This window comes from Apis dorsata, unplaced genomic scaffold (assembly GCF_000469605.1).
Source record: "Apis dorsata unplaced genomic scaffold, Apis dorsata 1.3 scaffold_99, whole genome shotgun sequence".
NCBI classification, from domain to species: Eukaryota; Metazoa; Arthropoda; class Insecta; order Hymenoptera; family Apidae; genus Apis; species Apis dorsata.
In genome coordinates, this window is record NW_006263397.1 from 2,082,984 (window position 1) to 2,110,678 (window position 27,695).

Here is a 27,695-nt window from a genome sequence, read left to right on the forward strand (position 1 = left end):
CGCAAGAAAATCGTATATATGATAATAGGAGATAAATTTTAGGAGGATATATATCAACGTAAATTATTAAAGAGACGTATCTGAATTCTTATGATGTTGGAAGAAATCTGTGCAAACGAAAATCGAAACCTTCTCTCACATTATTAATTGGAATAAATATATCTATGTATATATTCCTATGGAAAATTGAAAAGTGGATAAAGATGTCGCAAGAAAATCATATATATGATAATAGGAGATAAATTTTAGGAGGATGTACATCAACGTAAATTATTAAAGAGACGTATCTGAATTTTTATGGATGTTGGAAGAAAGCTGTGCAAACGAGGATTACTCTGTTAACGACAAATAGGATAGGTTGACATATTGGCGTATTACTTTGACAATGGCAGTGCATCGATAAGGATCGACGAATTACCATTGTACACTCGTAGTTGCGAAAGAAATATCGCTTTTTGCTACACGTAATTTAGTTACGCGCATTCTTTGCGAAATCAGAGATTCATCATCAGTGTTATCGATGATTTATCTACAAAACTAGGAATAATATAGTTAGATATATCATTCTGCGATTGATCAGGGAAACGAAAATTTTTTTCAATGATATAACCTTCTGAAATCTCTTCTGGAATCGAACGAAGATGGAAAATGCAACTTTTATCCCTCAACTATGCAAAGAATGGACTTTGACTTGTTTCGATGAAATGAACGATGATATTATCTGTGAATGAAATTTCGAAGAGGATAATTTTGGATAATTATTCGAGTTTAGGAATTTTTTTTTTTAAAGAATCTTGTCTAAATTTCAAGCTTAACGATGTTTAATTAACGATATCGTCAACAACGTTTCGAGATTCTATTAAACTTTGAATTAAACGTATCATTCTCAGCTTTGGCAAATTACAAACTTGTTACTTTAAGAGTTACTAAGTACCTTTTTTTATCGTTCATGTAATAGCGTTAGTCGCGTCATTAATTTTTCACGAGACGATTTACGAGTTATGATTTATTTGATCGCAGTTCGTTATCGCGTATTCGTTATAAAGATAATTTATCTTTAACGTCCATTGAATGGATGGGCAAAATAAATGAACAAAGAAGAAGAAGAAAAAAGATATCAAAATTGACATTGTGAAATCACGAGAGAAGCTAAATCTCTGAATCGAAAGATATATTTTCTTTCTAAAAAAAAATTATGAACGAAGATGAAAATGTTATCTGGAGAGTGGAGCAAAAGATTAATAATAATTAAATTAAATTAAAGAAGTTAAATCGAAAACGATGGATGATATTTCTTTCGAAAACGTAACGAAAACCGTTTGCCAGGAGAATCAGCATCGTAATAAAGAATGCTGCCAGTTTCGACAAAAGGGTAGGATGAAAATCCAGAATAGAATAGTAATACTAAATGGAATCCTTTGTGCTTTGAACGCTGATTTTTATTTCTATTTTTATTCTCGTATCGTTGCGCGGTTTCGTTGAAATTTGAACTCGAAATGAAATCGAGGGAAACCGATCACCCATTGAAAATCGATCGAAGTTCGTGTGAACAAGCGTCGGAAAATCGGAAATCTGATCTTTCGAAAAATACCTCCATCGTCCATCGTCCATCGTGAGAAAGAAAGAGAAAATTTATTCATTCATTTATTTCAATCTCGAAAAATCAAAACTCAACGGAACAATCGAATTCTTGAATCGAATGAAAATCTCAAACCCCAAAAAACTTTATGACAATCATTCATTCGTAATCGGTGTGAAATTACTTACATTCTTGCTTAAATGTGAAGTATTCCGTGAGATGACGGCACTCGTGATTGCCTCTAAGGAGGAACAGTGTGGTTGGATGGCACAGCTTAAGTGCCCACAGGTACAATACGCACTGGAACAAAGAAAGAGAGACGTGATATTAACTGTAAAACGTTTCTTGCATTCGAATAAAGACAAAAAAAAGTATTAATTTTTATATATCACTTTTTGGACGACGAAAATATGCAAACGAGCGTGTGAAATTTGTCTCGCTACAGATGAAGTGGCCGCGTGACGAATTGCTTAAAATATTTCCGAGTCGAGGTGTAGGTTGTTAATTTTCCTCACACGAGTTCAACGTGATTATAATAATTGCGCTTCATTGCGCTACATAAACGGTTATGCTTAGGAGCTAGCAATACGTTTGCTCTTCGCTAAGATGGGAGAATAAGGCCATAAACATTACTTCAATAGAGGAATTTTGACATTTCCAGATATCGAGATTCTCCATTTAATTCTACACGTATTGCCCGACCTTATTTTGCGCGAATAATGAAAAATTATATCTCATAATTTTTATTAGAGAGCCTCCTCGTGTTTTCCTGAAAATATAAAAAAAAATGAAATATGAATTATCATATTTCCCAAAAAATACCAACTAACGAATTATAAAACTTCCTTTGAATCACTTATCTTTAATTTCCACGTATCATTATTATAATTATTAATTTAGAAACTCCAATATCAAATTAATATACATACTCAAAATGTAAGTATACATTTTTTATTATCTCTCTTCAAACCAAGAAAAAAAAAAAGATCCAAGCCTCTCCATAATCCCCTTTCCTCCCACGGGATTCCAAAATTCTTTCCGCAATAATTTATCCGCGATAAAAGCGCAACGGACAGCGCGAGTGCAACTTCACGTCGAACGTGAAACAATCGTCGAAACTTGGCCGCGTTTGTTCGAATCGATATCGAATCGAGGAAAGGGCGGGACACGTTGTGCATGTTTTATTCATCGTGTATAACATTAACCGTTTGTTTCGAATGCGGGTATCCACAGGTATTAATGCACGCATATTCGAGCATACCCCGTGGTGGAACAATCGTGCATAAGCAGCCGTGAATACGCGCGCGAGCCTCGATTGTTCCTCGGTTCTTGATAACAGCGTTCAAGTGCATTTTCGTTTTATTGGCGAGATGAGATGACGACGGTGGGCGCGAGAGACTCCATTCCAGGTGGAGGGGCGAGATTATGATAATTCGAGGGGATGCCAGACCACCATTGGGACGCGATTTCTTTGATTTCCTCGCGCGAAATATTCTATCGTTTTCAAATTCCTTCCAACGAGGAAAAATGAATCAGGCGCGAGTTTGGATATTTGAAAAAACACACGTGTCTTGAAACTATTTATTTTATTAAATCTCCAAAGGATTAATCGCCAAAATGAAGTATTAAAAATAATTTCTCTGAAGATTGAATTAATTTCCGCGTTTTCGCGGTCGTTAAATTATTCGGATCGAAGTATCGGTCAATTTCGAGCGCGTATATATTTAACAACAATAACGAGAACAATTGGCCGAATCGTTGTGAACGCACACACGCCCTTTGTTCCATTTACGAAGGGGGAGGGAGGGTGTAACTGGTTAATTACTCGAACTGATCGGAAGAGTTGATTAATAGAAATTCGGAAAATGATCGATGCTCCGCTTTTGTACTCCCGTCGCCGCCGTTATCCGCGGCTCTGTTACGCGTTATCATCGCCATCGCTATGAAATCCATTTTCATTTTATTACCAGATCATGGTCTATTTCGCAAACACGGATCGGTAATAACCTGTATCAATTCAACGAGCTCCAATTCAACGAGTTTAAACTCTCTAATGTTTGCAGAGTTGGGAATGATATTCATTTAGCAATGGAATGGAAAACGTTTGTTATTTTTTTTCCTTTTCTTTTTTGTTATTTGAAACTATTCGTTGAAAGAAACTTTCACATTTTTGTGTACGAAAGGCAATTTTTTGTTTTTTAAACGAAGCTTCGAAATTTCAATTTCTTACTTTTATTATTTATTAAATTTATTAAAGGTATTTCAAAGCGATTCAAATTATATTGAAAGGAAGCATCGATATATCAAAAAATAGCCAAGCACAAACATGGAAAGTTCTCGCTTGTTCGCTGCCTCATCCGACGTGACACCTGTCGATCTGACATTTGTTAATTTATCTTTGGACACGTGTCACGGTTTGTTACGAGAGTCGACGCGATCAAAGAATCCGTTGTCTCGTCGTCGAAGAATCGTTAATTTTGAACGACGAATAATTTTCGAAAGTTTTCGAGGGAATTTCGAAAGTCGAGAACTATTCGAGAAGAAAAATGAAAATTGGCGAGAAAATTTCTGAGAACAATTGATCGTTTTAAATATAAGCGAAACGTGATATTTTTGCACGCGAAAAAACTCGACGATTCTTTGGAGTACGTGACAAAATATCATTTAACTATGAGTCTGATTTATAACGTTGGCAAATGATCATCGTGCATCGTGTCACTGATCCAAACAACGTCGTTGGTATCGGTGAATGCGTTAGTCATCGTGCCAGATTTTCCTATCTTTGTCGACACTTGCTTCGTTTTATTCGAATTAGTCTAGTCGAATTGCAATTTGTAAAGATCTCCGACGTTAATTTCTTAAATCGTTGCTCTCCGAGACAAAGACTTGCAACAAGATTTTTGGCAGAATTGCAAAGCGGAATGTACAACTAAAATCGTTTAATTATAAAATATGAAGATCTTGAATACAAAAAATCCTTAAAATAAGTGAAATTGCATTATGAAAATAACGATCGAGGAGCTTGTTGTTAAATGTATATTTTCAAATCAATTATCTTTAATGGACCATTAATAATATCGTTATAAGTAATATACTTTCAAAAATAATCATATTTATCGCGCAATTTACTTTAAAATTTGTTTTTGAAACGATATTAAAATTCGAAAAACTTTGAATCGCTATAACTCCGAAGATAACGATTTCCGGTCAACGAATGAACGATCATTAGAAGCACGGATCCTTGCTCTTTAAAACGCTTTTTCACTTATTTTAATACGACTTCCGGTTCCCGAGATATCATCGCGTAAAGAAAATGTAATTTTTAATCCTTTACGTTAAACCCGATTGAATTCTATTAAAATTACCGAAACTTTGAATCGCTGTAACTTCGAAGATAACGACTTCCGGTCAACGGCCAACGATCAACAGAAGCGCGGATCCTTGCCCTTTAAAACCCTTTTTCATTTATCTCGATACGACTTCCGGTTTCCGAGATATCGTCGCGTAAAGAAAATGTAATTTTTAATCCTTTACGTTAAACTCGATTGAATCCTATTAAAATTACCGAAACTTTGAATCGCTGTAACTTCGAAGATAACGACTTCCGGTCAACGGCCAACGATCAACAGAAGCGCGGATCCTTGCTCTTTAAAACCCTTTTTCATTTATCTCGATACGACTTCCGGTTCCCGAGATATCGTCGTGCAAAGAAAAGGGTAATTTTTCGTCATTTATTATCTTCGTCCTTGTCGCTTACTCGGACCTTTCGCTCGCACCTCGCCTCACTGACCTATCCCAAAGTCCAGACGAGTGAGCGATTCCTGGAAATAATGCATAGTACGCATTTCCAGGAAAAAAATGTAGGTCACTGTGTCGCGTGCCCATTCATAATTCTCGTGCCCCGTTTTAAGCGGTATGGAAACTTTGAGCCCTTAGATCTTGGCAACCAATTGAGATATCGGGATAAAACAAAAAAGAACTTTAATGGCATGGCTTCCTCTACTTTCCAAGGGTGTTTTGATGCCAAAATTTTCAACTTTTTCCCCCATACTTTTCACACGAAAAATTAAAGTTTCATTTGTGATTTTGCTCCATAGCAACGATTATCGTGAAGTAAAGCATGTAGATGCTTCAATTTATTTAATTTTACTTCATTTTGATTTATAATTTGATCTTAAGTGTATAATAACGTAAATATCCTCATATCGATATTCGAGCAAATATAATCTGAATAACAATTTTCAATGCAAAAAAAAAAAAAAAAATTTAAATCGTCACACTGTCTCGAGTGTCATATTTTTCTATACCGTTGAAATTACACGATTTTCTGGCACGGGGAATCGCAATTTCCTTAAAACCGAAAATTCCATCACAACCTCGACGGACCCTTTGGAATCAATTAATTCCACTTTGTTAATTCATTCGACTGTCTACCACGCCAGCTCCTTTGTGCGCCAAGTCCTTCGGTTGTCCCTTTGCGAACTCACTCGAGCGATACTCCCTTTTTCCACCCCCGTCCTCCCTATAATTAAGCGCGAACCACCGTTCTATCGCAACGAAATCATTTATCCGGCCATTGTCCTGCAGTTTGCCGTAAAATTGTCTCGTAGACCCCGGCATCACGTTCATTATTTCGCTTCTCAAGATTCGCCCTCGTTCTTTTCGCGTTCCTCGCGCAGAAAAGCGGAAATCCTCTTCCGTCAGAGGCGCCTTCTCTGCGTTTCGTGAAAGATGAAGAAACGGCGCGCAAACCTTCAACGATTCTGTTAATTTCCGAATAGTGAAACCGCTTTTAACTTGGTTGAACATTCTCTGGTCGGGCGAATTCAATTTTCTTTCCACGCCTGTTCACGCTCGAGCAAAGAACCATCTGACGATTGCATTCCTCGGTATTCTTGATAATAATTCGTCGTGCTCTGAAGGAATGCCGATTTTTTTTATTACAATTTCTTGTTAAGGAGAAAGGTAGAAGTATCTCTATTCTTCCCCCATTCTTTTAAGGTAAATACGAATAAAAGGGAAGCGATCCTTAAGCGAAAAGGATTATTCGTGATCGATCTTCTGGTGACCCAGAAAAGGAGATACAAACTCGAGCAATCGAGAGACCAATTCCTATAAACTACCATTTATGCTCTCCCAATCTCCACCTGGAGAAGGATTATCGACCAACGGCTGAACATTGGTCCGAGAAGGAAAATAAAATCGTTTCCTCAAGATAATTCCTCGAGCCAAAACCGATCCGGAAACCGGTGTACATCGCCAACCAAAAATTTCGTATCGTTAAAATAGTACACTTAGAATCTGAGAGATTGAAAAGAAATCAGAAGATGATTTAAGAATAGCAGTTTTATGATGAAAATGAGAGAGAATATTATCACATAAATTTCTTCTTTATATTTATAGATTACTGGTAATTATTTTTAATTATAAAGGATACCTTTTCCAAACTTTTAGCTGGTACTGTATCTCCTCCATACTTGTCTTTGTCTTTCGAGCAGGAAATAAGTACCATCTGGATACACACGAAAGAAATCCACTAAACGATATCGACGATATAAAGATAAGAGGGTCAAAGGATTGATCCTTCACAGAATCCTCCAATTTATTTTCCTTCCCTTGCTTTTTTTTTTCTCTCTCTCCGTATGTCATAACCATCTTGCTCGATTTGTTCCCTGTTCTTGCTCACTTCTCCCCTCCTCCCCAGAATCGCTTCAGGGGCTCGTTTCAGCTTCCTGTTCGCCAACGGACCCTTTTTGTTTCCGCTTTAACCGAGTCCAATTTTCCTCTATTCCCTTCCTCCATTTTCTTCTCTATCATTTCTCGGTAACGCGACTTCCTTCTTCGATTCTTGAATCCTTTCTTTGGCTTCTTTCGTTCGTTTCAAAACTCGATGCCTTCTTGTAATTCGATTCTAGTTATTTCCTTCCGATTCTTGAAAATTTATTATTTTACAAGCATCTGTTGGAAAATTCGATATAATAATAACAGTTTCGTGTCACGAAACTTATTTAGAGGATAGGTTTTTTTAAGAGACTTTATTAAAAATCCATCTAGATAATTTATTTAATTTGTTTAATCTGTTTTAAGAGTCTCTCCTGATCCCTGGTAAATCTGAATCGTATTTGAATCCGTGATGGCACGATTTAAATTCTACTTAACACCAGATGAAGCAGAATCCGTCTTTCGAGTTGCAAGCTCCTCCTAAGTCCCAGAAATCAAACTCTAACTCCATCCAAATGTTGGAAACTCAATCGAAATCATTCTCGTTTATCATAGAGTCGAATCCGATTGTTAAAATGATGGCATGGCTTCTGGTCCGTTCTTAATCACTTAGTCTGGATCCTGTTTTTCACATAATTATCCACTAGTTCACTGTACTGATCCTCAGTATATTTCTAAGTGATTTTTAATAATTTTTTTTTTACGTTTGAAAATATAGCCAATCAAAATAGTTTCACTCGAAATGAAATAACATTGGAAAGGAAGGATATTTAAAATTTTACAATATGGGGGAAAAGTCACAATTAATCCTTTTTCTCTTCCTCGAGAAAATTTCTTAATCAAGAAGCCCAAACTTATTATTTCTCGTCACAATGCGGAAAGAAATTTATCTCTATAAATTATTCAATTAAATAACAGCGTGGAGAGCAAGAATAATTTCCACCTTTCTTATCCTCCCTCGTTGCCTTTAATCAACTTTCTCAACATCTCAAACTTGTCTATCATTTTCCATTTCTTCTTCCCTTCAATTCTATTTGTTTCCTTTTTCGACAACCTTTCAACTTCTTTCGCTCAATCGAATAATCAACCCCCTCTTCGAATCTTCTTCTCCTCCTGATCAACTCTCTTCTCATTTTTCCACTTCCCTCCCTCCACGCATATCCTTTCTTCCACACACACACTCTTACAACGCGCTCCACACGCGCTCCATTTCCATTTATCTTCCCCATCACCGTTAAATATTCCCCTTACACGCATTTCTCTCTTCCTCCATCATCACTTCCTCGACAAACACTTCCTCCAACACTTCCTCCGTTGCCACTAATAAATATCTTCTCTTCCACACTTTCCCCCCTCCCCTTATTCTTGTCTTTCCCTCCTCCTCGTCCTTTTCTCCTTGAAAAACGAAAAATCCGCGTGGAAAGCGGTGTATATCGCGCGGTAAACGAGGATCTGAAGGATATCTCTCTCTCTCTCTCCAGGGAATCCAGCGAAGCATATTGCGGGTAGAGAGTATCGATCCTCCACGGAGGAGGAGGAGGAGGAGAAGGAGGAGGTTCGTTGCGTCCTTATTCGTCGCGTGTGCAGATGCTCGCGTTGTCCAAGATCCTCTTAATAAAACTGCCCCATGGATTTTTCAATCCGTCCGTTCGAAATTCTCTCGATCGTTATTCTATTAGATCGTACGATTTCTTTTCTTTTCTTTTCTTTTCGAACGCGAGCTTTTGATATTTTGTGGAGAAGATGTTTAATTTGAAGGAGCGTTAAAAAGGAAGGATAAAAATATTTTCGAATCGATGATGATTTAGACTTACGTTACGCGAACTTTCCAAGATTCTATTGTGTTAACGTTTCCTATTACGTGGCGTACGCGAAGTGTTTATCTCTCTTGCGGTAGGATGAAATTCATTAATGGAACAGCGACAGTGACGAAGATGTATCACTTCATTTCGTGGCATTTACAGGTTTAGAAACATTGGATTTAGATCGGTTTGACAGTCGAGAGCAATGCATATAACGTCACAAGACTGATGGCGTTGAGCGAATTCTACGAATATTTAATTTAAATCCTCGAAAAGGTTAGAAATAGATTTGAGTTTTATTATATCGTATTTATAAATGATACGTGTTCAATTTCGTTTCAAAGAATGGAATACGATGGATTTACGAGAAAGCTGTTGTAAAAAAGCAAGCAGGAAGCAGAAAAAGAAAGAAGAAATACATTGCAATACACGTATCATTATTATGATATATATGCAATTCTTTTGATATAAAGAAGAAGCTCTGGCCAATGATACGAGTTACTAATTGAATAAAAAAATTTACAAGATGACCTGGCCGCTGAGGAAGCACACGTAAACTGGCTCTAATTAGTTACCGGCACAACTCTAAGTAATTCTCTTTCCATCTAATTAAACCACTAATTTCTTCCACTTAACGACTACGTTTCATATTTCGCAGAGAGAAAGGAATTACGCAACACGTTAAAAAATTTCCAAGTCATTTTGAGCGGGATAAATAAACGAGAAAAATCTATTATATCTCCCTATGAAAATTTCTTCCTTTCTTTTCTTTTCTTTTCTCACGGTGAAATTGATCTTTACAAGGGAAACCTTTTCTATATATTCTCTCTATACACTCAAAACGATAATAAAGCACGGAACGCGCGCGGAAAATCGAATGGAGAGATGCAAATCTCGAAGAAGATCCCTCCCACGAGATTCTTTATAACTCCTGCAGCGTATTAATCGAGCAATTAACCGAGCGGATCGTTAATTAGAGAGTCGACGGAGAGAGGGAAATCAGCTTCCTCACGAGTCTGCACGCGTTCTCCTCCATCGTCGCGATAAGAAAAGGCCAATTTTCATTCTCCTCCTCGATATAAAAATTTCGAGGAAAAGAATCTAGAAAATTTGACCGAGATTGTTTCAAACGGATATGTTACACATTCGAGAAAAGAGAATTTCTTTAATTCCTCGTTCATGCGTTTAAAGTTAGGGTGAAAAAACGGGAGAATGATGAATTTTCAAACTCACCTCGATACTGAAATAACCCCTGTCTACGTAATCGCCGAGGAAGAGATACTTTGTCGTGGAGGGTGATCCGCCCACTTCGAATAACTTCATCAGGTCGTAGAACTGTCCGTGAATGTCGCCGCATACTGAAACAGAAACAGGTATACATTGGTCAGAGCATTTTTAAAAAAAGAAAGAAGGAAAGAAAGAAAGAAGAACAAGTAATCAGGATGAAACGAGTTTTCGATATAATTTTCAATTTATCTCGAGATATCTCTCCTTCCATCCTCGATAATTGTTGATGCGAGTTTGAAAGAAATTTCCCCCCCTTTTGAACGATTATAAATCAATTTCCAATGGAGATTGGCCGTAGTTTCTTTTAAATGTAAAAATTCATTAAGACTTCTAAAACAACTGTCACCCAATATACCTTAAAATTGGATAATGATGAACCCATCACCAATTTGCATCTCGATCATAAAATCCAAATTCCAATCAATAAAAGATCTCCTTATTTTACGTAAAATACAATACACATAAATCATCTTTCACGATTCATTTATTTTTCCATTTTCGACAAGATACTTTTTAAATTCTTTCTATCTTCTCCCAAAGAAATACCGATTTTTCAACTCTCTCAACATCCAGCGATCTATATCTACTCGATAAAAATAAATAAAAAAACAAAGAGAAAGCTATCGTAAATATAGCTATCTCGTTACGTTCGAACCAGATTGTCGCGACCACGCCTTCGACAAGGAAAAAGGAAAAAGAAAAAGTAGAGAAAACAAAGAGAAAATAGAAAGGAATAGAATCATTTCAACTTAGTGACCCCGTTTTAATTAAACGCACTTACGTACGAACGATTGCGTGCTGCACGATATCGTTGCGTTGTCACGCGTGCACGCACACCAATCACGATTTAGAACGATATTTTCAACCAATCTACATTTTTATTTTCCACTCTTTCTTTCTTTTTCGAGGCAGAGGAAAGTTCGAAATAAGTTCAATTTCTTCGAGTAATTCTCGCGTCTGTTGAGAGGATCCTTCAATCGAGGGGTAAGAAGAGAGGAAGGAACGTATTTTGCAAGTATTACAGTTTTGCTTATTTCGTTTTCATCGAGGTTTGAATATCGATATTGTTTTTCTTTTCGATATTAATTAATTTTGGTGAATCGAATTGAAGAAAATATCAGAGAGAAGCGAAATAAAAGCGAATATCCGTTTCAAAATTGGAGGAGGATGGAGAAGAATCCTGAAACTCTATCTCCAACACTTTCACGATAATTCACCGAGAAAGAAATCCAAGAGAATGAATTCACCGTTAATGGTACACTAGTATTTAAATATTGCGTCTTCCTACGATTACAACCCTTCTCCCTGCTGCAACTTTCAAACTTTCATCGAAGAAATTCAAGATGTTCTCCCAACAGATTTAAAGATGGATATAGAATGAGAATTTATGGGATTAAATTGAAATAGACCAGCAATGACTCTCAATATTCACCACGTATAAATATTTTATACGTTCGATTGCCTCAATTTTAAGTAAATCGCAAGATTGCCACGAACGAGTTTTTACTTACGAAAACCAAACGAAAAATATCAGCAGAAATAGAAATTTATTATTTTCAATAATAAATGGATCTTGGATATTTTTCAATATTTTAATTCTTGATCTGAGAATCTTTCCATTTTTCACGAGGAATTATCCGCAAAGGAAACAATGGCGATGAAACGAGGGGAGGAAAGTTTTCGAACAGTCGTTTGGCAAAGTTTCGTGGCGCGAGGGCCAAGAATAAGAATGGATTTTTTGAAAAATAACAACGAGGTGGATGGATCATCGATAAATCGATAAGCTCTTATCCTCGATAAAGAAGGGAAGGGGGAAGTTTTTAAATATTCGCGACATCTTAAATTGCGGATAGATGTAACTTATTTCAAGGAAGTTGAACACAAAAGTTCTTCTGCCGAGAGAATTACGAGGATTTACCGCATCATCGCGCTTATAAATCTTCCTATCGAATCGTTGGTATTGAACCTTCCCTTCCCTCGAACGCGAGATGCGAGATCGTGGAGGAAGAAATACGTCTTACTAACTTTCCCTTGCTTCCCTTGTTCGAGATCGAATTTAGAAAAATTTGGAATACTAAATGAAGATGTTAAATCGAACACGTTTGATCTCCAAGATCGACGAAAAGAAATTTGAAGAAGAATTGTTATTATTGCTGATAATTTGTTCCCTGAATAAATAACGAAGTTTCGACTTTGAGAAAAAATTAAAACAAATAAATGAAACACAAATCTGTTAAAAATTAGACATAACGTTTGCGTGTAAATATCGCAAAAATGTATTCCTCTTCACGAGGCAATCTCGATATAACAAAAACTCATCGACGTCTGGCTCACGCGACACGGCTCATCATCCCCTATATCGGAGCCCGTGAGTGGTACAAGCGCGCGTATGGTCAGACGAGGCATCCCTTCGATGACGGCCTAATAAAAGCGGGAGGAAAGTTGCCACTTGTTGCTGAATTACGCAACGTAGAGGCGCACGGACAGTGATGGTTGAGCCAAGTAATAACATCTCTATGTGTTCCACAGGGACGGAATGGTCGTCTCACGTTCGCATAAATCGCTCGAAAAGGGAAACATGGGGGAAACAACGCAAGACCCGTGTAATCTGGTTGCTTTTAACACTGGCCAAGCTCCGACACGTCGTATTGTGCCGCGTGTGTCTTCCGTTTCCGCATTGTTTCGTTAACCATGATGAGATTTATCGACGAGAATAACGTTTGGATGTAAATGCTTACGTTTCGTTATTTAAATGAAAATTAATTTATCGTAATATAATCTGTCTTGAAGGAGAGAGAGAAAGAGAGAGAGAGATATTCTTGTTTTTGTTATATTATTAATTTGAATGTTTTTTTTTAGTGTTGCATTATGAATTTATCGAAACGAATATGCAAAACGAATATGCAAAACGAATATTCGCAACGAAGGGGTTAAGAATATAATTTCGATTGATAATTTCGCTCGATCTGTCTCGAACGTATATAATAAAAGTTTTCCAACGCTTGTTTATTTCAATATGAATCTGCACAGGAATGCAATAACGTGACAAATATATGAACATACAGGAAAAATATTGAAGAATTCATATACGTATTTTAAATTTAATATTTGACTTATAACGGGATTGTTTAATTTTCGCACGTAAAAGAAAATTATTTTTTTTTTCTTCTTTAAAACACGTATCAACAATGGAACGAATCTTAAACGACTCGTTATAAAAATTCATCCTTATTCGCTTCGTAATTTTTCTTTCCAAAGATTGCATTACATTGCAAATTCAAGTATATATCCTCGAGTTTGCCAAAAATTTCCATACTTCCTCCATGATTTATCGCCACATCCCACATCGTTCAAACGCTACACCGATATCCGTGAGACAATATAACTTATCACGTACCACTTTATCAAACCAGTTGCACTTCGCCAAACAAAATGCAACTCTCTCTCTCTCTCTCCCTCTTTTTCTTTACTGAAAAACATTTTTCCCCATGACCCCCCCGTGGAAACATAAATCACTCGATGCAATTTCCACGGTGTTCCTCCTCCCTTCCAAGCATCCCCCTGCTTGAATTATTCAAACCAGATCAGGTCAGATACCCGAAACGGGGGAACTTCCTTTTCGTGTTTCGACAGAAGGCGAGAGGAAAGGGCAGCGTTTAATTATTTAAGAGAAGAATCTTTCGACGAACAGGTTTCACCAGACGATGAGTTCGACGCTCGAGGGGGATACGGAACGAGGAGTGGACGATAAGGAGAAGGTAAACGAAGGGAGAGGTCGAACGCCTCGAGAGACGGTTGGTTGAATATTTTTCTTCCAAAGTGCAACGTTCCCCTTTTATTATTCGAATTGCTTGTTTCGTCGAAATATCCTCGAACGGGTTCTCTCGCGAGAAGTGTCGAATCGAATTTATATTTCCACATCCCCTCCCCCATCTCTACCTTCTCTTCTTTATCTTCGCAATATTTGCAAAAGATTTTGTTCGCAGAAATATATCTTGAGAGAAATTGAAATTGTTGCATAGAATTCATTGTTACACTCGATACGTTCTTCTTCTTATTACAATCACGAATACAAATATTCCCTTCCTCGAGAAATATCGAACAAGAGAAAAGGATAAAGAATAATCCTTCGACGTTTCCATCATCCCTCAAAACAGGGGGGTTCTCGATTTTACGCTTCCCCCTCTCCCCCTTGCAAGATTCCTCCGTAGTAGTAGTAACATCCGCTTTCAGAGTAGCTCGAGAGGAAGGGGGAGGGGGAAGGTACGTGAGGGAAATACGCGAGGAACTTCCCTTCACGACGACGGTCATTGTGCCGCTTAGAAGTTGCTTAAGCTAATTGTGACAGCCACCTTGGGAATTTCTCTGTGCGGGGGAGGGGGGCTAATAGCCGGGCCGGAGTGGCTCTTTACGATGCCATCGTGGCTCGAGCTGATTAAGCGCACCGTGGACCGATGCTGCAAGACGATAATTTGCATCTGGATTACACGCGATAAACGATAAATCGTCCATAATATCACGCGTTAAATTCCGCGAATTTATTGGGGGAATACGTGCTTCAGATTCTTCTTTTTCTTCCCTCTAAAATGGGTTTTTAAAATGGCCAACCAGCATCGAAGAAGAAAAATCTTGGATGAAAGAAAAGATACGTAGGGGAGTTCTTTTTTTCATTTTGATTTTGGAAAATAATAAATAAGAAAAATCAAATATCGAATTCTAATTCATATTAGCTTCGAGTTTCTTTCCTTATTTAAAAAAAAAATTCTTTCCTTGTTAAATGATTCATCGAAAAACGAGGTTGCTCGAGTTTCGTTTCTTTTTTTTTTTTTATTTTTCTAGAACGAGTCGACCATCTTCCCATTTTCAATAAATATCTATCTCTAACGTTATCCCGATTCTCGTCGAAATAACGGCTAATTTCGGCGCGAACGTATCACGAAATGGACTCATGGCGGATATACAAGTTAACTGCGCTATCGTGACCCGTATGTTTAGAGCATTGCGTTGCACCGTTACGCCACTACGTGTCCGGAATGCATTCGCGTGAGCGCGTAGCAATGGCGGTCATGGAATAAAGAGAATCGTGGAAAGGAAGGAAGAGGCGAAGAGAAACGGCGCATTTCTTGATCCTATCTTATCGTTTTCAATTTTTCAATTTATTTTTTCTTTTTTTTAATTATATCCCGTATAATACAGCGCGAATGAATGAATTCTTGGGACGAATTATGGGATCTCCTTTCTTCCTATAAAGTCAATTTTTAATTATATCGATGGAATGGGGGAGAGGGAGGAATGCGGAGAATGCGAAGGAATGGAAATAAATTAATCAGAATTAAATTCGTGATTCTTGCCTCGAAGCAGATTTGATTTTAACGAGATCGAAGATGGAATTATTCGACGAGCTACGAAGATTCGATGGGATTGCAGTTGGTGGAATAGATTGGAGAGGGGGGTATCGTTTCGATTCGTGGAATTTCTGATTCTCTGGACAACCATTGTACATCATTTCTTCAAAATAAAAGGATCAAAAAAAAAAAAAAAGGACGACACTAGTAAATTTTCAACGGAAAAATTTTCACTTTTAAAATTAACTTCGACTTGAAACATTCCGTTTTCCAAATTCCCACAATATTCCCTTAATTCCTTCAATCGTCGGAGGAACGATTAAAAACAATCGTCGTGATGTCGATCCACGATAAGCTCTATCAACAATAAAAGAAAAAAAAAAAAAAAAAGGGAAAAAAGGGGAAAAAAATTCCTTCCTCTTCTTTCTCGCGTTTCACCCTTATCCCCGTTTAAAGGCCGCGCGTTTAAAAGCCGGCCCTTCGTATTAATTATTCCCTCGTCGGGCTGATTAACGAGCTCGCGCGGGCAATTTGTAATCACCCTTCGTCTCTAATTATAATAAAGCAGAAAAAAAAAAAAAAAGGAACAAAAAAAAAAAAAAAGGAACAAAAAAAAAAAAAAAGAACAAAAAAAAAAAAAAAAAAAAAAGGGAAAAAAGAGGAAAAAAATTCCTTCCTCTTCTTTCTCGCGTTTCACCCTTATCCCCGTTTAAAGGCCGTGCGTTTAAAAGCCGGCCATTCGTATTAATTATTCCCACGTCGGGCTGATTAACGAGCTCGCTCGTGCAATTTGTAGTCACGCTTCGTCTCTAATGATAATAAAGCAGAATAAAAAAAAAAAAAAAAGAAAAGAAAAAGACGAAAGCGATGATTCGTTTACCAGCCAGACATTATCGATCTCTCTTTTTTCTTTTTTTTTTCTTTTATTTTTTCCACCATTGGACGCGTGAAAATCGCTTGGAACGTTTTCATTATCACATCTCTGTCCCTTTTGCCGCGTGTTTCCTTTCTCCCCTTCCTCATTTTTTCCCCTCCCCCTTCAGAAAGAGAGAGAGAGAGAGAGAGAGAGAGAAGATTCGTGACGCGTATTTTCCACGTGTTCGTGGGTGGTTGGAAATTGAATTTGTGGAAATTAATGGATTAGACGGGGAACGTTGGGATAAATTAAACAGTGATAGAGTATAAGGGAAGTAAGGAAAGCAAGAATGACAAGAGCGAGTAGGATGTTGGATTATCGAGTTAAGTTGATAATGAAAATAGAATCTCGGTTCGGATACGAGGTATTTCTTTCGAAGGTTGTTCTTTTCCCAATCCGCGCGATAAACGAAAAGATATACCGCGGAAAAGAAGATAACGACGAAATCATTGTTGAGAGTGAGACACGATTTGAATGAATCCTAGCTCATTTGAATCCTAATAACGTCAATTTTTTCTTGGAAGTTTTCTTGGAAACATCGACTTGAAACCAAACCAGATATTATTCCGATGAAATTTACCTCTTAATCCTCATGAATTAGCAAAAAGTTTTATTCTTACCTATAATTCTAATTTCTCGAATACTAACGAACCATTCAAATAAAATTTGTTAAATTCGACAAGAACAAAGTATGAAATTTGATCTCACGCTCGTTGAGACACGAAAAATAAAGACAAAACGAGTGGAAAATATCCCAACCATTATTTAACGTATTACCTCCTTCCTTCCAGAGGAAATCTTTTACGCGAATATATACATATTATACATATATACACAGTGTCGTATTTTCCTTCCAGGGACATTACTTACCATCGTCACCGAACGAGAGAGCGAAAGAGAGAGGGAGAGAGGAAGAATGGAAGAGGGACAACGGCGGGTTTATATACCGGTATGGAGCGGTGTAAACATACCGGAGCGGATCGATTTATGCGGCTAAGTAAGTGCATTTTTATGCACCGTTTCACAGCCGAGACGAGCAGCCTTGCAGCGAGCCACTTCGTTTAACGAACGACCCATATAGAAGCTGGTTTCCCTTTGAAATCTCCTGTACCACGCCACTTTGTCCATTTATTCCACACGTTTCGCGTGTGAAATCACTAATTCCATCATCCCCCTTCCCATTCTTCATTCCAACACGGTTACGGCCCCGAATTAAATTTAAAACACCCGCAAAGATATGTAACGATGATGCAAGGACGATGGCAACGTTGTTCAAAATCGGTGAAGAAGGACGATTTATAACGATTTTTACCGGTTGGATGATCTGTAAAGAATACAGTTACTTAGTTAGAAGTTAATTATTTTTATTTTAATATTAAAACTCGATGCCTCGAAGTTGAGGAAGAAAGTATTATATATATGTATGTTTCTCGAAATATCAAATCATCGAGATATTAGCAATATTAAGCTAATATCCGAATTGAAATGTTAGAAATAGTTTCTGGACGCAATTCACGTTTGGAGATATGCAATTTCACAATTAAATTCAAGCTCTCTGTCCGCACTTTCGAATGCGAAACTATATAATAATATCGTTCCTGCGATTGAAATTTGATCAAATTAAAAATTTCCCTTTGTTCAACTTCGATCGAAGAATTCTTGCCGAAAAGAAACCAACAAAGAAGAGGAGGATCGCGTAACACGATCGATCGCAAAAGAAACCATCGAATCAATTAATCGAAGCCTTACATTTTCATCTAAATTAAGTTGACCATCGCGCCCTAAAAAGTTTTCAATCCAAGATGTACACAACCGTCTCTTCAATCGCTATTCGTAATCGATCCATTCCTTTTTTTTCGACGTTTCAATCGTAGCATCAGAGTCACGATCGAAGCAAAAATTAGACAAATTGCAAGGAAATAGAAAGAGCGATGTTACCCCGTTCTCCTTATCGAAAAAAAGGGGAAGATACTAAAGAATCAAAGGAAAAGCAACCTTCCCTCCTTCTACTTTCTCGTTTATAAAGGAATCTACAGAAGCAGAAATTCGTCGCATTCCAGGCAAATCGAGCGCGCTCCCCTTTTTATTCCGACTTTTAATACCGACCGAAGATCGGTAGAAATCAAAAATGCATTCGAGGAAAACATTCTTCTACTCCTCCATTTTCTTTATTTCAAAAAGATTCAGATTCAAAAATAGCAGAAATTCCTTTGTCAAAAGATATTTCAATTCGCCCGGTTCGAATAATACTTTTCCAGAACAATTTTTGCTCGACGTAAGAAATCACGAGAAGAATTTATCGCGTTACGATCGACCCGGATCTCGCACAACCAACGAATATGGAATTGTGGACGAGGCGTAAGATTCCTCTCTGCCTCGTTTCATCCTGATCCAAACGACTCGAAGAACGAATCCCTCTATTAGAGGATGGTTTTCTGGCCTTTGACGATCTTAATTGCGCTTCAAGTAGGAGCCACATATGAAAATCCTATCGTGAAAATTGATTTGGAATAATTACAGACGAATTTATTTTTTTCAGAATTGATTTCAAATTTTTGTAATATATATATTACAATCCTTTATCCGATAAAATGATAAAAAAAACTTTCGGTTTTGAAACTGACAAAGATAAAAAAGAACCTAGCAAAAAGAAAATAATTTTAATCGAAAATAATTTTGAATTTTTGAAAATTATAAAAAAGAAGAGAGGAAAAATTTCAAAGCTTGCAAAATCGATCGTGAAATTTCAACGTTAAAATTGCAGTTTCGCAATGAAAATTTAAATTTCTCGTTACGCAAGACGCGTAGCTTACCTGGTTAACAGGTAATCCGAACGGATTTATTAAATTCCGACCGTGTTCCATTAATATCGGCCGAAAACCAATTAGTAACAGCGACGCGCGAAATATTAATTCATCGTCCAATCGGCTTATAAAAATTTCTCTGATGCGTTCCCGATCCCATCTGGCCGGAAATCTGTTGTTTAGATAGCCGGCAAATTAATCGTAAGTGTAATAAACAGAGGGGAATTTCCAGTAGGAGGGGGGATTTCGATTCGACAAATTCGCGAAAATACACGCCGAGGATCGTCAAATTTGGAAAAATTAAATTCCCCCCCCCCCTCTCTCTCTCCGTTCGAGAGAGATCATCGATCTAAAATTCTTCCGTTCTAAAATTTGAATTTTCATTTCTTAGCTTCATCTTCTCGTTCCAGCTAGCCAACTTGTTATCTTCTTATCTTCGAGTTCCGTCCTCCTAGCTTTGAGGCGTTTCATTTCCAGGTAACGAGCTTCGTAAAACCAATGGTTTATTTTAGGGAAAATATCCACAGAGATCTTTTATACGAGACTGCTCTGACAATTTTTTTCTTTTTTACGATTATTAGAGGTAATTACTTCAAGACTCGAGAGAGAAAACGTAGTAATTTTTTTTTTTTTTAATTCTTATTGAATATATAATACATATATACATAGCGTATTCTCTTCAAACTCGAGCCGATTAAAATTTCGTGCGTACAATTTTTGTACGATCGTTCAATAAGAATTTGCACGCGCGTGTTGACTTAAGATTATTGCCCACTCGACGGCATATATATATATATATATATATATATATATATATCTGGGGGGGGGGGGGGGGGGGGGGGGGGGAGAGGGGAGGGAGGGCGGCGGTTTACACAATGACGAATTTCATTTTATTACGAAATACCGTATCGCGATATTATTGCAGATATATATATATATATATATATATATATCTGGGGGGGGGGGGGGGGGGGGGGGGGGGAGAGGGGAGGGAGGGCGGCGGTTTACACAATGACGAATTTCATTTTATTACGAAATACCGTATCGCGATATTATTGCAGATATATATATATATATATATATATATATCTGGGGGGGGGGGGGGGGGGGGGGGGGGGAGAGGGGAGGGAGGGCGGCGGTTTACACAATGACGAATTTCATTTTATTACGAAATACCGTATCGCGATATTATTGCATATATATATATATATATATATATATATATATATATCTGCAATAATATCGCGATACGGTATTTCGTAATAAAATGAAATTCGTCATTGTGTAAACAGCTGGCCTTGCTCGTGTCTCGATCAATAAAAACGGATTATATCCGCAAACGATTCATAAAAGTGCAAATATTGATATATTCTTAATTTTGATTACGCTTCATTACAATCACCACGACGAAACACCACAATATCTAATAACATTCTTTCTCGCATTCAATGATCGAAGATGAACGATAATCTAATCATTTTGGCACGATTAATAACGATTGTGCGTGTAGAGATTAGAGGTTTAGGTTTCTCGATTCGACCCTTACCATCATCGAAGCCCATCACGTCGATCCCTTGCACACGTTAATTCGCACTTAGTGGCGGTATCCTCGACCGAATGCCACTTCCGTTTAACCGGCTTTGTCGGCCGCAAATCGGTTCCCCCCCTTGCCTCGAGCTTGAACTTGCTCCCGGAACACGCTATTATAATTCGCCGTGGCGTCTGTTTGAATTTTATCAAAGTGTGTACACGTTACCTTTTCTCTACTTTATTATCGTTATCAAATTTCAGTAGTATTCCTTCCAAGATTACTTAACACGTGATATCTGTCGATTTCAATTCTTCTACGCTCGCAAACCGAGGAGATTTCAATAGATACAAAATTTCTATTCCTTCCGCTTTCTTTTATTACCTCGATGAACAAATCACTCGAGAGACTTTTAAATCTTTTTCTTCTTCGCTTTATTCAATTATTTCTCATTTCGAATGAAAAAAAATCGTCCAAAATGTTAAAACTCAACCTCGGTTTCCAGAGCAACGTTCTCTGGCTGTATTATTAACACTGAGAAACCGGAACACTCAGGCCGGGTAATAACAAATTCACACACAGCGATTCTAACGCTGTGAATCCAACCTCCAACGTCGAACAAAAGAGATTTGTCCAACAAAAGGGAGGGGGCCGCGCATAAACGGGGCTTCCACGGGGATGGAGGGGAAAAAAACTTGCGGAAAGGAACAAAGAGGTGGGCGTAATTAACAATTTCTTGCCACCCCGCAAACCCGGTTTGGCTATTTGGCCTCACGCATAATTAACAAGAACCAACTGAGCTTTCGGTAGATCCCAATGAAATATTCACGCAATGGCCATTGCGATCCTCGAACCCTTCTTGCAATTAGTCGGATTGTAATCTCGTTTTCGATGGATCGATGGCCTAATTATGGCCGACTTTCAAAAACCTCCACCAAGTTTCCCTGAATTAACTATCGAATCCGAGGTTGCGTTCGATGATCTTGGAGATGGAAGATCTTTGAATCCTCCCGATTTTGTCCCGTTATCGAGTTAACTGGAGATTAACTTCCTCCTTCGAGAAGAGATGCTTCAGAGGTATAATGGCTTTCGACGAATTAATCATTTATGCGTGAAACAATTCTTCGAGTCGAAATAATTGATCAATTATGAATGAAATAAGGTTTGGAAAAATTGAATAGATGCGTAATTGCGACTCTCCTTTGATCTTAATTTCGTTATCGTAATGTTATAAATTGTAAATAAGTTTTTTCTTTTTTAATAAAATTATTAACTCGCATATTTATTGATTAATTCGTCGAGCAATCATGTTGTAACTTTTAATCTCCTCTATAGATTGCCGAAATTAAATTCGAAACTTTTCTTCAATCTCTTAACTCGACATAGTCGATTTAATCTCAAACAAACTATCATATGTTATAACTAGACACGAGAAACAGACAAATATCCTCACTAACTAAATAATTCCAATTTAATCGATTAACTTCTAAACTCTCTCCGCACGATCGATTTTATCAGAGAAATGCAAAATCGACGTTCTTTTACTCGAAAACAAGATTTATATGATAATGTCCCCCAGTAGGAGGCGGATATTTATTTCGTATGTATATTAAACTATATTTGAATCTCCAGCAATATTCGACGTAAACATGCAAAGCACAAATATGCTCTCTTGTAAACATGTATCTGATATACGCATTTTTTTCTACCAAATTAAATCTAAAAAAAAAAAACGAGCCAACTACTAAATTTCTAAATTAAAATTCAATTTTCATAATTGACATATCCGGATTTCTTTCTACTTCCCTTGTGTGTTCAATAAAGAGGATAAAGAAAAAAGAATCTGAAAAGGAAATTTCTAAATCACAATTTAATTTTCACATGTATCTATGAAACATCACCGTGTCCGACAAACATCCATTAATAAAATAAATCCGTCACAACGAATCAATCAATATCGATAAAAATTTCTAAAAACTACAATTCAATTTTCCTAGATTTCCTTTTCACTTCCTCCGCATTCAATTTTCCAAAATAAAATACCTACGCGCTCCCACCACCACAGTTACAAAACTGAATCTATCCCCAATCCTTTTTTTCTCTCCGCTGTAAAAATTTCGATACGACACCGACACGACGAGGCAAATCGAGGGTATTCACCAGGGGGATATCTTTTCACAATTTAACCACTCTTCTCCCAGTCCGTTCAGCCCCCATACTTTAATTTCCTCCGCGCTTCCGGCAGCCCGGTTTCCGGCTATCGCCACTGAACCTCGCCGTTGACCCTTTCGTCCGGCAATGGGTTGCACCGCCGGGGAAGTCGACTTTTCACGACTTCCGCCTGCGACCCGTGTCGACACGAGACGTCGCTACGCTTACTCGCAGCCGACTCGTTTTATCGACCATCTCTTCCGCGTTGGACACCGATAACCGTTATCGTGATATCGGGATTCTGCGACTGTTCCTGAAAAGGTATGGGGGATTCTGAAAAGTTCTGGAAAGATCCTTCTGCACTTGAGAATATCGTGAATTTTTTTAAAGTCCGAGTTTTAATTTAAATTTTCGTTAACAGTATTAATAACGAATGTTCTTGCTTCAACCGTTATAATAGGTTAAAGTAAAAGAAAAATGAATTGAAAATTGTTGGATCGGTTCGAATAGATAGTGTAAAATTTGTACAATAATTTTGAAGGGAATTCTTTTCGCACGAATTCCATTCTTTTTCTTAATATTGGGAAAAAGGGAAAAGCACGTTCGATAAAAATTGCGTCTTACATGATACGAAATTGAGATTTTACGCGGGTCGCGTGTCGAGGGTAACCGCGATAAAGTTTAAAGAAACGGGCGCACACGCGTGTTTAACCTGATAAAACGCACGCGACCCCGAAGAAATTTCCGCCGATCGATCATGCAGAAAGAAACTTTAGTATATTTTCTCTGAAGAAAATTGAAGGAAGTTTCGAAGCGTTTTAAGTTATAAACTACTTTTCTTTTTTTCGCGCGCATTGCATCAACCTCGAGCTTCGAAAGCATCTTGAACGCGACCTGCTTCAAATAACAGCATTCAAATGCTTGAAATTTCAATAAATTTCAGTATACTCTGATAAAGTGCGATGTATCTGAAACGGGACAATACTCGAATAACGAAATTCGAGTGTCGACAGTTGTACCGTGCTCTCTGAAGTATGGAATTTGAGCGTGGAATATGTAGGAGACAATGATGCTCGTGTGAAAATAAAATTTCCATTTCGAAATTTCTAAATCGAATGTATTTGGAAGTATCGAACGCAAAATGTTTGAAATACGATAATATTCCAACGATAAAATTCAACTTCTAAGAGTCGAAAGCCTATCTTAATGTATCTAAAGTATTTAGAAAGATTCGTATGCACTCTAACCTAATTCCAATATATTCGAAAGAAATCAAATTCGAGCTTCCAAACTTTTTAATCTAGCTTGAAAATCACAATTCAAAGACAATTCTGACTTCCACGTAAAAAGAATTCAAACATAATAACGAAATATTTCAATTCAATTCGCTTCGAGTCACCTAACCTCAAAAATTATCAAACAAACGTTACCTCGTATATTCAAAAAATTATCAAAATCCAAGTATCGTTCCACGTTTATTATCACTCGAGGAATCAAACCAACTTAATTATTACCGGTATAAAACACGTGCAATCTTGTTTTCACTCGAAACAAACAAACAAACAAACAAGCAAACGCGACGTTAAAAAATGTCTCGATCGGTCTCTAGGTACGCGTACTACGCGCATGCGCGCGTGGACATTCTTCGGCGGTTAATACGATACGAAAATATTCCTGGTAATTTACGACACGGGTCGAACGACACAGCGTATCATCCGGATTTATGATGCTCGTTAAAATTGCCCATAAAAGCCGACGAGCTAGCGCGGATTGCTTTTTCGGATTAAACGGGGCCGCTGCACCTCTCCCTCTCCCGTACACAACCGAGCAATGCACCGTTCGCGTTTCTATTCTCCCCGGAATACGTACGTAATAATGCGGGCCAAGAGATGCATTCCGCGCAACGAGCAACATTTTCCCTCCCCTCCACGACCGGTTTCCATGGCCAGCGGTTCTCAATCTTTTATCATTCCTTCGTTATTTACCTTTCGAGAGATTAAAATCAATCGTATTATAACATACGTTAAATATGGAGGAGATTTTGAGATTTTATCCTCGTTGAAAATTTATCCAAAGCGACGATTAATAATCGCAAATAACAGGTGGTTAGACGAAAGGAAAGGGCGAAAGTAGCACTATTTCGGGCCCGGTGGGCTTACTAAATCGCTCATCGCCGCTTTAAAACAACGTCGGTCTAAAGTTTCAAACTCTCGCTTCGCTATAATTTCGCTGTTCATACGTTTGGCGAGCAGCGATCGTTTTATTCAATAAACCTCGTCCCAACTGAACAGTTCGAAAGCTTCCTCGTCCACAGTTTTTCTTTTTCTTTTTTCCAGCGACAATTCACGAGTAAAACGATAAGCACTTTTTGGATCCTGGTAGATTCGTTAAATCACTTGCCTCGGTGTCTCGTATCCCCATACTAGTCTCGTAACTTCGTTCACAAATAAAACACCGCTTTAAAGTCTGCGTGTAATCCTCGATTGTCCATTGCTTCGTACGAGTATCGCCGACTTCCCTTCCCTGTCTTCGGTTGAGAACTGCTGAGATAAGGGAATAAAAGTGAGGTGAGCACGTAAGGAGCACGAGTTACGAGTTTCCTTACAGGGAAGGGAAAGGAGTTCGTTGACGAAAATGGGGCCGTGGGATGGTATACCAGGGGCGTGTTCGTCCCCCGTGCAATTTATTCCGGGGAATTTCGTGGCACACGTTGCACGAGAATTTGCGAGACGAGTTGGGGGAAGAGGATTTTGGGAAAAGGTTGCTGTTAGATTTTGAGGGGAAAGATCAGAGGAGGGGTCGTCGAGGGGGAGGGACACTGAAGGTTGGTTTATGGGATTTCTAAGTTTCAGGCTGCCATTTGTTGCCGCTCGATCTCGAGAGTTTGGAAGGGCAGAGGAATTCGAGTTTCGAGTGTTTCAACGGCAGGATTCGAGCACTAAGGCTAACAATTGGTCCGAGTGTTATGGTTCCTTGGCTGTGAAATTCGAGTTCGAGTGGATCTCGAATCTCGAGTATTATGTTACAAACGCATGTATAATCGATCGATCGACAGAGGAACAAAAGTCTTGAATTTTTTCTCTCGTAATTTGCGAATCCTTTTGCAATCTTACTTTAAACCAGATTTGAGAAAAAAGAAACGGATCGAACAAAGATAAATCCTCTCGAATATATTTTTTCCCGACTGAAGTTTCGCAGTTCACAGTCATGATCGCGGCGAAGTGCCAGGATGACAAACGGATGGACGTGTGATTGATATTGGATGGCGCGTCTCTCTTTCTCTCTCTCTCTCTCTCTGAATCAACCGAGCAGAGGATGGGACGTGCACATGCCTTGTTTTTCACGTCATCAACATACGTGTCAACCCGGGTGAACGCGCTTGAACGAGCGCGATGGCACTGTTTGCCGTTTGTATTCATTGAAAAACTTAACCATCACGGATTCCACTTTCCATATCCTTTCCACTTTCCAGGAACTTCCATTCCTTGGGAAATAATAGCGGTGTGTACGGATTATTTTCGATGAAGGGTTAATAATTTTTAATCAATTCTCTTATCTTCGAAACGTATTGTCGCGATATCGTTAACGTTATCAGCACTGGAACATTTCTATTCGACGAATGGAAACGCAGAGGGGCATATAGTTACATCCGCTGAATAAGAAGATTAAGGGATGTAACTGTGGGAACCACGAGTTGCGGTTGCTGCTCTAACGCAGATTACGAGATTGTCTTCCTCTAACGAGATCATCTTCCCTATCGATTCAACGATATTCGTTCATACAATGAAACGTATTTCCCACTATAACGATCGATTCGACCAATTTATGACAATAGAAACTGTGATAAGGCACATTTCATTTAATCATACGATGATTTAACTTCGAATTCCATCCACGGTCTTTATAATACCATTCCATAAAAGATACGACAAATCATCGATGCATCTTGTTTCAGAAAAGAAGATAAAGTTCGGAATTAAAGTTTTCCAATTATGCCAGTTTTCATTAAAAAAAAAAAAAAAAATATTTAATTTCTCAAATCTTGTCGCGTAAACGACAAACAACGGAGGAGGATGGCTAATAAGCTCAGGATTCTGGGGAGGCTTCGTGGCGGCTAAAGATAGCCGGAAGCGCGTGGCCATCGGTAGAAGAACATCAAAGGGAAGGAGCGATTGTCTGCTTTATAAATAGACACCGATCGAAAGTGCACGTAATGCGTGCGGTGGCGGGTCGTCGATCGTGGGACGTTAAGAATTCACGAGTTGAATAGTGGCGTCTTCGTGGCCCCGGATGTCAGCTGTTCGCGCACACGTGGACGCCTCCACGTGCTAGACGCAGAGTCAATTTTTTAGCTGTCAGGTCGATCGTGGTGCCTCGTTTCGACCGTCTAATTTCACTGCAAGTCGAAGTCGTGCTCGAGATTTCAACGAGATATTTTTTCCAACGGTGGAAAGTTTCTATTTCGAAATAATTTTCGAATTTTTCGTTTACGATTACGCTTAATTTGAGAAGAGATTCGAGAGGAAGATTGTGGAATAATTCAAAAAAAAAAAAAAAAAAAA

General features: G+C 38.1%; 1 protein-coding gene across 4 annotated transcripts in view; it reads right to left on the reverse strand.

The window, feature by feature from the left end:
- The window catches only part of LOC102681671 (serine/threonine-protein phosphatase 2B catalytic subunit 2-like), a 77,761-nt gene extending 52,249 nt beyond the window's left edge, over positions 1-25,512 (reverse strand). For 2 of the 4 annotated variants that reach the window (XM_031508734.1, XM_031508736.1), the window contains exons 1-3: positions 24,564-25,512; positions 10,336-10,460; positions 1,768-1,879 (exon numbers count right to left, since the gene is read on the reverse strand). In XM_031508734.1, coding sequence (XP_031364594.1) covers positions 1,768-1,879; positions 10,336-10,425 — 202 coding nt within the window. In that variant the 5' untranslated portion in view covers positions 10,426-10,460; positions 24,564-25,512. Of the gene's footprint in view, positions 1-1,767; positions 1,880-10,335; positions 10,461-10,744; positions 10,773-24,563 lie in introns of those variants that run through there. The other 2 variants (XM_031508735.1, XM_031508737.1) reach the window with 2 other exon arrangements.
- Positions 25,513-27,695: the final 2,183 nt, after the last annotated feature.